The sequence below is a fragment of the Podarcis tiliguerta genome, assembly GCF_965153285.1.
Source record: "Podarcis tiliguerta genome assembly, chromosome: 2".
Classification (NCBI taxonomy): domain Eukaryota; kingdom Metazoa; phylum Chordata; class Lepidosauria; order Squamata; family Lacertidae; genus Podarcis; species Podarcis tiliguerta.
In genome coordinates, this window is record NC_139535.1 from 89,557,726 (window position 1) to 89,571,029 (window position 13,304).

The following is a 13,304-nucleotide window of genomic DNA, read 5'->3' on the forward strand; positions in this document are numbered from 1 at the left end:
GGATAATCTCCATTAAACCATCTGTGCTCCCATCTTCGCTCAGCCTGCACCCGCTGGGCTCCCTGTAACGCTGCAGCATCTGTGAACCTGTATGCACAGATACCAGTTCCTGTCCTGATTAGCTAAACAGTCTCAGCCCAAACCCTAAAAGAACAGATGTACCAGAACGTCTCAAAACAGCACAAAGCCAGGAGGGAGAGAGTGCCTTCTGCAAAGCCTATTTCCAAACCAGTATTATCCTCCCCTGCCTTGGGAGCTTCAGTCATTTTCCGTCTGTGCCCTGAAGGTAGATGAACAGCAGAGGGGGAAAGCAAAGCTGTTTGGGTGGAGAGCAGAGGTGATGCTTCCAATTATTGTGCTGCATCCTGGCTCCAACCCTCTGGATGGCTACTTATTGCTCCAGTTAAAACTGTCTCTATTCTAGCAATATGAGTGCTATTGCACATCTGTAATCCATGGAATGTATAAAATAATGTACAGTACACACATAGTTTCATTATTACGGTGAAAGCACAAATCAAAATCAGCTTATGCAGAATACAAGTGGCTCACTTTATTCAGAAACATGTAGCAAAGATCCGGGTGTGCCATTTCAAAAGATATGATTGAGCTACCAAACAACTAGTCTATATCCTTTTTAGACCCAGAACATGGTTTATGAAAATTTGGGGATCTTTAGATAAGATATCAAAGCATGGCTTTGGCAATACATAAGAAAGCCATGCTCTAGCTTTCACCTGATCAGAACCATTCAGTTACTTCTTCTATGGGGCAAACTTTTGTCAGCATTATATTCAAACTGACAAACTATGGATTGCACCTACAAACCAGGATTGCAAACCAGCTTCTAATCATGTTTCAAACTGTGGCTTGCACTAAAAAAGGAATTCAACTGGAACATGCAAAGGGTATGTAAGGAGCAATGAAGCCATGCAGACCTTTCTTGTTACAGGACAATTAAGAGAATCATATCATGTTGGCTTTAGACGATGAGACTCAGCTATCAGAAAACAATGTGAGACTGTAAGTTATTTGCTTAAACCATGAACATTTCACATTACCATGGTACTGGGTGAAATATAATTGTCACCCAAGCTCCTAGCTGAATTACAAAGAACATATTGATAATGTACCATGAATGAATAGTTCAACTTCAAAACCCTTCTGTTGTCTTCCAAAATAACAGAAGCAGAGCAGAGCCTCAAATAACATAATGGGGCTGCGGGGTGGGGTGGCGGAGAGACTGATTAAAGCATGTCAACAACATTTTCCATTGCCTGTTTATTTTGCAAGGCTGTACTTTCAGAGGTAATTTACAAGAGAGATGAGGTAACAGTAAAATTTGTGCAGGACGAAGGTTAATGCAGGCCCCACAGACTGTGTGCAGACAGTGTAGCCACTTAGGTGTGCTGGAGTCTGCAGAGCAATATTAAAAATGCTGCACAGGCAGGCAACTCATCAGAGAGCAACTTAATCTGTCTAAATATTCTCATTACGTACATGGCATTCAACTTCCATTCTTGAAGCACGGGAACAGAGACCATTTCCAGAGGACTTTTGGGACATTAAACCATGAAATAGGACTTTATGTCAGTCATTCACTCCTCCTCTTTCCCAGCTCCGAGATACAGTGTTTGAAAGTTATTACTGCACTGAAAGGGAGGGGAGTAAAGACAAACAGGGACATCGGGAGGGAGACAGAAGGCTTTTCTAGGATGAAAATTGCCCAATTAATCCAGTATCAGTGGATACCACTGATTTGTTTTAAAACTGCAAATAATTCTAAGGATGCAAAGATCTTGTGGCATTTCTTTTCCATTTTGTTGGCTGTATTATTATTAATATTTATTTAATTTATATACTGCCTTTCATCAGACGATCACAGGGTGGTTTACAGTAAACAGAAAAATACATAATCCAAACATATGAGGAAAATGCATAAAATGTAAAATTCAAAATAATCTATCACAGTGTCATTTGGAATTCTAAAGGTCACAGGGAGCAATGGAGAGAATACACAGAAAGAGAGAATACAAATTCCACAGTCCTTAATAAACCTGTAATTTCAGATGGAAGTTAAATTTATCTTAGACTACACAGTATACTGGGGGACGCGGGTGGCGCTGTGGGTAAAAGCCTCGGCGCCTAGGGCTTGCCGATCGAAAGGTGGGCGGTTCGAATCCCTGCGGCGGGGTGCGCTCCCGTTGTTCGGTCCCAGCGCCTGCCAACCTAGCAGTTCGAAAGCACTCCCGGGTGCAAGCAGATAAATAGGGACCGCTTACTAGCGGGAAAGTAAACGGTGTTTCCGTGTGCGGCTCTGGCTCGCCAGAGCAGCGATGTCACGCTGGCCACGTGACCCGGAAGTGTCTCCGGACAGCGCTGGCCCCCGGCCTCTTGAGTGAGATGGGCGTACAACCCTAGAGTCTGTCAAGACTGGCCCGTACGGGCAGGGGTACCTTTACCTTTACCTTTACACAGTATACTAGGAAGGAAGGAAATCACATCAGACTCAATGGAATCTCAAAGTACTTTAGCATTCTCTTTCCCCATACTAGAATTAGCTTGCTTAAAAGGCTCTATTACTTTCTACCCAACTGATTCAATGGAAGAAGTTCAGAAAATATGAGACCCACTGTTGGAAAATGCTTTAGAAAGCAAGTTATCTTCTGCAAATGTTCAGTCCATAAACAAACTTACATGCACAAAAAGGTGAATGGTCAATGCATATACTTTGATGTTTTTCCCTTCTACTTTTGATTTATTTCATCATAGAATCATTGAATTGTAGAGTTTGAAAGGATTCTGGGGATCATCTAGTCTAACCCCCAAAATGCAGGATTCTCCACTAAAGCATCCATGACAGATAGCTATCTAACCTCTGGCACGACTTGTTTTTAAGAAACCCATGATGATTCTTAGTATTCACAGCTCACAGACAGACCATTTAATTATCTGTTCTAGAACCTTTCATGGTATCTGTGTCAAGCTGACCAGTCAGTAGTTACCAGAGTCTTCTTTTTCGTTTTGTTTTTTGTAGATGGGGACAACATTTGCCCGCCTCCAGTCTGCAGGGACCTCACCCGTTTTCCAAGAATTCTCAAACATTGTACAAAGAGGCTCAGAGATTACATCTGCAAGCTCCTTTTGAATCTTTGGCTGCAGCTCATCAAGCCCTGGATATGTGAATTAATTTATAGTAACTAGGTGTTCCCTTACCACCTCATTTCCTATTTAAATAATCACAGTGATTTTAATTTATGTAAGCTGCCTTGAGTAGAGCAGACATATTATTTAAAAAATGCAGACTGAAGAGCACCTTCTGTCTCTATCACTCAGCTGCCTCTTTAACTTCTTCTCCCCATTTCCCTAGCAACCCCACCTTCCCAGGCCCATGTTGTGCTCAGGTCCTGTCTCTGGACTTCTTTTAAGCATCTGGCTGACCACTGCGAGTACTAGATACTGGACCAGATGGACCATTGGCCTGATTCAGCAGGCTCTTCTTAAGTTCCTATCCCAAGGCCCATCTCCAAAGCAGTTGTGGGGTTTGCTGGGGTAGAGTAATCTGAACAGACTAAGTGACATGGCAGAGACATTGAAAATGACAGAAGAAAGACAAATTCAGAGTAAAGCACCCATTGCTGATCTACAGTTTACCAGCTCTTCCGATTATTCTTCCACATTCATTTAGCGATGTGCTAGACACTACATAGAATACAGAAATGACAACCAGGCTATGTGACACTGGTAAATTTGAACTGACACTTTGATCTACTAAAAGAGAAAGAATCAATGCTGCTAGGGACTGACAAATAATAAAGTATTGTTCAAATCCAAAACAAAGACACCAAAATTGTGTCATAGAATTTGCACACTCAGAGCAATAAACCTTCCATTTCTACAAAAGTCACAATATTATTATTTTTTAAATCTCTGGCTTTATGAATTACAGGTGCAATAAATGGGAGGTACAGGCAGTAATTAATGCATGTCTGCCTTTCCTGATGAGCTCCTTCTGGTGGGTCAGAGTTATTGAAATTCATTGAGAAAATCTTCAATCATGCAGAAATTCTGAAGAAATAGGCCTAGACGCAATTTAATAAAGCAATAATATTTCTTTTAAATAATTAACCAGGCTGTGACATTTGCTAATATTCCTAAGGCCTAACTCCTGCTTCAACATTATTACTGGGTGGTGGCGGGGGGGGGGGGAGGAGAAGTGTGCTGCTCAGGGAACTGATCCAGTAGGCACTCACAAAAACCCCAACATGTACATGCACAGTCAAATGAAAACTGAATATATTGCTCTGGGTCACTTCCTCATTGCCAGCAGTTATGTTTACCTTCAGCCTTCAACTGCAATATTTATTTCTATCCATAACTCTAGTTCCACAGTACTTTGGTTGGTTTTATTGTTCAGTAAGAGAGAATTCCTTTAATTTACTTGTCCTTGCCCCACACTTCCTATCCCAATTATTATTATTTTGTGCTTAGATGCAATCAGCTATCTGCCACTTATGTCAAAGCAGGTTCCTTTGACAAGGATGCTTTAAAACATGCAGTTTCTATCACAGAACAGAGAAAATTCTATTGGAATTTAGTAGTATATTGAAATACTACTAAAAAAAAAAAGGCTAATAAAAAGGTCAATTAAAAAAGACCCGTTTCCTGATAAAGAGGCATTTGTGAGGAATCTGCCTACATATAAGACACAGAACTACATAAACGCTTGAAGCATTCACAAGTAAAAGGCATCTAATCTTGTGCACATACACATACCATGAAATTGAAAGAAAACAAGGATTAAGATTCTTCAGAGTGATTTCTGATACAAACTATAAATTCTTGTAAGATTATCATCATTTCACCAGCAATGCAGCTGCTTATTGCAACACACAGAAAAAGCAGCAAAGCAGGAGGAAAACTACTGGGGGGAATCTAAGTGAGCAACTAAACAGGACATCATACTGTAAGTACAGCCAGAATTCACAACGTGGCAGCAATGTCAAATTCATTTTTGTTTCGCAGCACAGTGAACAAGAACCCATTCACTGTGGGATGGACTGCTTTTCAAGACAAGAATGACAAACCTTGAAGGCTACTAAGTCCATCTTCAACATTTGGGTAACAAGTGTCCAGCAGGAAAAGGAGAGGGAAGGGGCTATCAGCAAGAGTGGATGGCTATCACCAATTAAATGTAAATCAAACAAAGTCATATTTAGGGTAGACCCACTGAAGCCTATAGGTGGCATTCTATGATGTCTGCTTGTTTGAGCAATGGGACTTCTGGCATGTTTTCAACCCCTACAGCCCCCAACCCTGCAAAGCAGATTTCGGGTGTAAGAAAGGAAGGAGAAACCCCACTGCATACATGAATGCCTGCTTGTGCTACATTTGATCTCACTCAGCAATTCACAGCAGTTCACTCAGCAGTTCACAGATTTCAATGGGTATGACTAATACTGGGTATCACCCTTAGCATGTAAGCATCCCTTCAGAATCAGTTATTTAATTAAGGATGTAAAATTCCCCCAGGCGCAGGAGATACTCACCAGATAAATTCTATAAGCATCAATCCTTCTGATTGGTCCCCAGCACTTGTCTGTGTCATTATACTTAGCACCATCTTCAACACTGCATGAATGATTGCCCGTCACACTACTGACAAGAGGGAGAAGCAAAAGCAGACCACAGTTAATGCACCTATGCATGGGCATAGCAGCTGCCCCTCATTAAAAACACTTAATTAATTGAGGTTCTCCCCATCCATAAATCCTGGCTACACCCATGCACCTATGCAAACCCCAGCCACCACTCCTCCCCACACTTTTTTAAAGGATGATGGAGAATTTCCCCTTACACAGCACACACCATGTGGAGTCTCAGTCAATCAAGAACTCCACATTCTTCAACACTGTAGCTTATAGATTTGGCATGTAAGGTATATGTAGACATTTTTAAAAATAGAAGTGTTTCTTGATTAAAGAAATAGTAGTCATTTAATCATATAACTTGTAATTCATTGATTGAAGCCAGATTAGTTTGTGTATGAATCAACAACAGTATTGAAGAAAAGGCTATTTTTGTATCAGGCTCCTAGTCTTAGAATACCCATTCCCGGCTGTGTGGGATAGAAGGGGGAATGTATGTTCTATAGTGGCACCTGTCATTCATGCTTTTTGTAAATACAGGCACAAAAATTATTTTAGACCATTGTAAAATCTGCTGCACCTTCTGATAATCTAATCTAATCAAAGAATCAATCAAGTAAGCATTGCAGCCCTACAAAGAAGTAACTCACAAATTAGCCCCTAGACCTAGTTTTTGTCAATATGCTAAGCACTGTCAAATTACATCAGAACAATGTAACCCACTCTGGAAAATTAGTTTGAAGTGTGAGGTAGAAATACTTTAAATTTATTAATTACAACCAGCAAGTCAATCTTCTGCCAGAGCCATCAATGTGAAATGGTTATGCAATGCTCCGACATTTCAGCAAGAAACTGCTGCTTGCAAAATATTGCCACCGAAAGTACACTCACCAGGTCACCTGCATGAGAGAAACTGGGACAGCAGCTGCATATATCGCCAAATCACCATAGAGGTAGATGATTATGCAGAAATAGAACAAGTTGACTCCCACTGTAAATAAAGGGAATAGTAAACATAGGTTTAGACTAGACCAGTCTGTTCCTGTATTTTCACTTTTTACACCAGGATCTATCTAGGAACCTTTTGTGGATCACCACTTCAACTTGCTGTGCTGCAAAAAGGCTTCTGGGGAAAACATTTCACGACTCTATTGGCAACACCTTGTTCATTTCACCTAGTTGAATGATCTTCATTTGTAAAAAAAAATCAGCCCTACCAATTGCTAGGATAGTGTTCCTGAGGGGCAGTCCAGTTGTCTAAGGCTAACGTAACTGTATAAGCATGCATTTTCAACATTATTAAAATATTTGTATACTGTATTTTCATAAAAGATAACAAAACTATTTACAACAATTATAATACAAAAACCACACAAAAATTAAAACAGTTCTCCATCTCACTATTAGGGGAAATGTTTCTTAACTGTCTTCATAAGCCTAGCAACAGAGAAGTTTTCAGCAAACATTTGAAACATTAGTATAGAAGGTGCCTGCTGAATCTCTAAGGCTCAGTTCTGTGTCTACGTCAAATGCGCCTCACCATCTCACATGATGCTCTTACATATGATCTCGGTGATTGCACTGAAATAAAAGGGCCAAGGTGGGGCACGCTGGACCTATGGTGTTGAGCCCTTCATCAATTAATAAAAAAAGGTAAAGGACCCCTGACAGTTAAGTCCAGTTGTGAACGACTCTGGGGTTGCAGCGCTCATCTCGCTTTTCTGGCTGAGGGAGCTGGTGTTTGTATGCAGACAGACTAAGCCGCTTCTGGTGAAAATCAGAGCAGTGCACACAAACGCCATTTACCTTCCCGCCAGAGTACCTATTTATCTACTTGCACTTTGACGTGCTTTCGAACTGCTCAGTTGGCAGGAGCTGGGACCAAGCAACGGGAGCTCACCCCGTTGCGGGGATTCAAACTGCCGACCTTTTGATCGGCAAGCCCTCATGATGAGCAGCCCATGCAGATATTTCTGTACCAGCTAGAGCTTCTGAGCTAGGCCTAGGGGCAAGCTCAGATACAGTGCATTGTGTAATGTAAGAGAACAAACAAGATGCTTAAAACCAGCCATTATCACACAGCAAACAATGGTAACCAATATTAGTCAGAAGGAAGGTATTTTGAAAAGATGACTTGGCCTTTCCTGCTTCAGACTTCCTTACCCTGCAGATATGTAATCAAATGCCTGCATTAACCTAACCAGTTCTATAGTAGCTCTATTTAAAAACCAGGTGCAATTCTACTTCCACAAAGTTTGCATCCCATAAAACAGAAGTGCTGAACCTCATACCCAGGGGCCAAGAATGCCTCCCACCAAGCCACTATACCTGGCTATTTTCATGTGACACCCCCTCCCCTGACATGTCCCTCACAGACTCTGCTTTGGCTCCCTCCTTGAGTGCTTTGGCGTGGCTGGGATGTCACATTTAACAGTGCCTTTTCTGGCCTAGCTGGAGGGCATACAGGCATGTGAGTGAGCGTAAATTAACCCAATGTATACAAGTAAAATGAGACCCCCAGACTGAAAAATATTCTCCACCCCGCCATAAAATGTTACCTATCCTATATTCTGTTTTATCAAGGAAAATATTCGCTGCCACCATACCCTTGCTCTAGAGGACGCAGGTGAGACAGACTTTATAGTTTCACAGACAAAAAGAATTACCGGGAGGCAAACAAACTCTGCTTTGATGAGTAGAAATCAATAAGGATAAAGAGATGCCAAAATGCACCAGCTTGACTTAAAAGAAATAGAACTGAATGCCTCAGTCTGAACAGATTTCATTTCCAAAGGCCGCTGAGACAAGGAAACAAAACATGCATTGTTTCATATAAAAGGAGAGAAGACAGGAATATTGTAAGAAAGCGAAAAATAAAGGAGCTTGACAGGAATACTAATCTAGTCTAGAATTTTGGTGCACAACTTCTAACTGCACATTACACTAGCAGCTCCACCATACAAAATGCTTCAGCTGTTATGGTGGAGTGTTTTATGATGCAATCTAACACAGGATTTTGAGCTTGGCAACAGAACAGAGCCATATATTGACACCTAAATTGTTGTGGCACCACTGCTACTCAAAAAATAGACGCTTTAGAGCAATTCACACTGTGCTTTATGACAGTACGAGGCCTAGAAGTGAAGAAGAAGAGTTTGGATTTGATATCCCGCCTTTCACTCCCCTTCAGGAGTCTCAAAGCGGCTAACATTCTCCTTTCGCTTCCTCCCCCACAACAAACACTCTGTGAGGTGAGTGGGGCTGAGAGACTTCAAAGAAGTGTGACTGGCCCAAGGTCACCCAGCAGCTGCATGTGGAGGAGCGGAGACGCGAACCCGGTTCCCCAGATTACGAGACTACCGCTCTTAACCACTACACCACACTGGCTCTCGACTTTAGGTGTGGCCATCTGTGAGGAGAGCAGAAGTGCCTTGCCATTCCTATTCTGAGTTTCTTTGTGTCATCCAAAGAATTTCTCTGTGACAGATCCCAGATGACCTAAAGGACAGCCCACCTCATGTTTAGCCATTTAAAAGAGAATCAAAGTCTCCAGAAAGATCCATACGATCACCATTTTTTATTTCTACCCCTACAGTGAGATATATGAACTACAGGTGCAAATATCTGTGGGGAGATATGAGAATTCTGCTTTGAACACCAGGGAGAACTCACATGTCCTGGAAGTTACAATGTCAAAGCCTTAACACAAATTCATATCTCAAAAAACATGTGAAAAGAAAACAGTGCAAACCAGTTTGCAATAACCTTCTGACCAAGGGAGGAAAATAATTTGTTAAGTAAAGAAAACAATTATTCACTACACCAGAAGTGAGGAACCTGTAGCCTTCAGATGCTGGCTGACTATAACTCCCATCAACACTGGCAATAGTAGCTCGGGCTGATGGGAGTTGGAGTCCAAAAACACTACATCAATAACTGACTACAAGGAGAGGGTCGCAAAAGACTGCAGCCGAAAATATTTTTCCTATATTCAGAAAGACATTAATAGTGCCTTTAATTCATCACAGAGCCTCCGGAGGAGTACACATTTCATATTGGGAAAGATTGAGAAATGAGATCACAGCTATTCCTTACATTTAAATAGGAGTGAGTATCTCAGCATTACTTGGATAAATGGGACAGAAGAAAAAGGGTGAAGAAAGCTTAACAAAATTAGGTGTCCTCGTATCATATCCAATCTGTATGTACATCAGTGCAGTGAGTCGTGCCGTCATTTATCCACAGTAGTGACTCCAAAATTAGGTCCACAGCTAGTTTTTCATAATACAAAGTGACACCAAGTCCAACACAGCAATCCTAACCATGTTTTCTCAGAAATAAGATGCAATAGGTTTAATGGAGCTTACTCCCAAATAACTGTGTAAAGGATAGCAGCTTTAAGTGTCACATCCAGAATGTCAAATTTAAGTAAATATCAAACAAAATAAAATATGGAAATGATACTCACTTTACACAACTTTTTATTTACCAACATATATAGGTAAATAAAATAAAAAAACAGAAAAGATATAGTATATACTTTTTTCAGCATCAGTAAAAAATATATATGACATTTGGGCTTCATGGAATACTAGCAAGCAAAGGAAAATTCTGTCTTAAGAGATGCGAGATCTTTCTTTTAAAGTGTTGACATCTATGGAGAAAAAGCTGAAAGGAAGCATGCTTTAACAAATGCTTGAAAAGGTCACCACAACTCAAGAGATTGGTTTCCCCAAATGATTATCAATCAATGCCTAAACAGTACCTTGTAAATGAACATGGTAAAAGGACACAGTGAAGGGGATGGAAGGAAGAATTGCTATTATTCACTGTTGCCATCAGGTCACTTGACTACAGCCCTCTTACACTAGGAACTCTGTAGAAAACAAAAGTTGAATGTACAGCTTTCATTTGTTTGGCAAAATAAAGGCCTGTGCCTTAGCCACAGTGGCTCAGAGCATTTAAAATATTCAGATAATCTGTATTTTAAATATTTTAAGGCTTCTAACAATTTGAAACCACAACATTTTAACCAATCCTGTTGTCCTCTGCAGAACATCTCAGACCCACTTCTATGTTGTTTATTCAAGGCACAGATCTCAGCTGAGGATTTGGGGTGAAAGCACCACCCAATAGCCTCCACCCTCTCCACCTACAGATAGACGTTAGTGTTGTTTCTGTTTTATAAACTGCCACCAACCTTCATTGATCAATACTTTCATTACTGGACACAAAACAGGAAGATCAATGACTTCCTGCAAGGATGGTACATGATGTATGTGCCTTGAATCCATTATTACAATAAATGACTTCTGGATCCCTGATAAAGAGCACCCAGCTATCCTTCAGAATAGATTCCCTTCACAGCCAGAGGCCCTTTTTTCTCCTTAGAGTTAACACTGCAAATCTATTCCCTACAGAAAGCAGACACGTCAGAGGTGGAAGATTTATACACAGCTCAACTCTTAAGATTGCAGATCCAGAGCATGTCAAATTGTTAAGATAGTCAAGGGAAATGAGCAAAGAATACAGTGAAAACAAGGATTTTGCTTTTAACAGGCCAATAACTCTCAAAAGAAGGTATAACAGAGCCGCAACACATCTTCACCTAGCCATGAAACTCTGAAAGCCTTATTCATTGACTGTACTGCATAAATCTCATGACCCTAATAGCAAACCTGCCAGGTTGCGGTCGGGGTGTAACATTAGCATACAGTCACTGTGCAGACTTGTTTGGGGGTTCAAATAAAACAACATAATACACAGAATGGGGCAGTAAGAAGTTCTCCCTTAAGAGCAAATAATTGCTATAGTTCACTGAAGAATGCATGTGCAAATTCTGATTATGCTTAACTGCAGTAAGCCTGGTTGAGTTCTGAAGGGATGGGATTAGAGAATTAAGACAGTTGAAAAGATCTGGCACTTCAGAGGGGAGGCGAAGACATCCAAACCAACTGGAGGAGAAAGGCTTCTACACAAACCAGACAAGCTGCCCAGAAACAAAGATGAATAGATGAAGCAAGAACAGGAGATGTATGGTAGTAAACAGAAGCCATTAATGTAGTAGTAGTAGTAGTAGTAGTAGTAGTAGTAATAATAATAATAATAATAATAATAATAATAATAATAATAATTTATTTATACCCCGCCCATCTGGCTGCATTTCCCCAGCCACTCTGGGCAGCTTCCAACAGAATATTAAAATACAATAGTCTGTTAAACATTAAAAGCTTCCCTAAAAAGGGCTGCCTTCAGATGTCTTCTAAAAGTCTGGTAGGGCGGGCGCACACTACCGCCACATAGGGCGGGTGCCACTACCGAGAAGGTCCTTTGTCTGGTTCTCTGTAACTTGGCTTCTCGCAGTGAGGAACTGCCAGAAGGCCCTTGGCATTGGACCTCAGTGTCTGGGCAGAATGATGGGGCCTACTTGGTGCCTTTAAAATAGGGTTGGGGAACCTGTGGCCCTCCATACATTGCTGAACTCTCAACTGCCATTGGTCCCAGCTAGCATGGCCAGTGATTAGGGAGTTGGGGAGTAGTACTAAAACACCATCCAGAGGGCACAGGTTGTCCAACTCTGCTCTAAAGTGAAGGGGCTCTTCAAGCCTAGTATCAAAATATCTTGTCTATCAAATGATCTGTGGGATCTGCAACCTCTTAAAATTACCTGAGAAGTTTGGGGAAATGGCTCTCTATGGAAATCCTCACTACCACCTATCTGAAGGAGATGAAGTGACTCGAGCAACTTTTAAAAGGGGCCACAATAGTGTGCTGATTGAAACCCAAGAGAGTCCAGCCAATCTGAATGCCCTGTCTTTCAAAATCACTCTCTAGGATTTAAACACTAAGCTGGTCACTCTAATACAGGCATAGGCAAATTCGGCCCTTCAGATATTTTGGGACTACAACTCCCATCATCCCTAGCTAACAGGACCCGTGGTCAGGGATGATGGGAACTGTAGTCCCAAATTATTTGGAGGGCCGAATTTGCCTATGTCTGCTGTAATACATGTTTAATTAAACATTGGCTTTCAGCTCATCCATAAAAGTTGCGTGTAAAAAAACAGTCTGCCAAAATGCACAGCCAATTTTCTTGACATGTCAAGGATCTGTGATCCATCAAAAAGTTCATCTTCCTGTACTATCCAAATTTGCATAAATTGATGACTTACTGTTGCATTACAGTTATGACAAGGAAAGAGATGCAGCAGAGGTAAGAAAATGAGAATAATATCAGACCTAAAGGGCACAACTGGAGGCTACAGGTTTAAGATCACCTCCAAAATCCATTTCAAGATCTTTCACAGACACCATCCACACATTTTAAAACTTTCTGGACAACTTTTCTTGATACAGAAACTAGTTGTTTTATAGAGCTCAGAGATCCTCAGAAAGCTAACTTCCATTATTGTCAAGGTACTTGTGGATCTGTGAAACCTACATGATGCTTTCAAAACTCTGAGCACCAAGATGTCACTTTAACATATAAGATGTCACTTAATACATAAGACAGAACAGAAGCAAATATCGTGGAAATACAGGTCTCCATGACTTTGAGGGGGGGCCTTCTTTCACCAAACCTCCTGTAATTATTCAATATTCACATTCTCTCATCTAAAAGAAGGAACTTGACAGCATGGTCTACTTATGGTAAAG

General features: G+C 41.0%; 1 protein-coding gene across 1 annotated transcript in view; it reads right to left on the reverse strand.

The window, feature by feature from the left end:
• TMEM104 (transmembrane protein 104) overlaps positions 1–13,304 on the reverse strand; it is an 87,454-nt gene that overhangs the window by 58,361 nt on the left and 15,789 nt on the right. Inside the window, exons 7-8 of the mRNA XM_083430053.1 lie at positions 6,540–6,639; positions 5,550–5,658 (exon numbers count right to left, since the gene is read on the reverse strand). Coding sequence (XP_083286179.1) covers positions 5,550–5,658; positions 6,540–6,639 — 209 coding nt within the window. The remainder of the gene's footprint in view (positions 1–5,549; positions 5,659–6,539; positions 6,640–13,304) is intronic.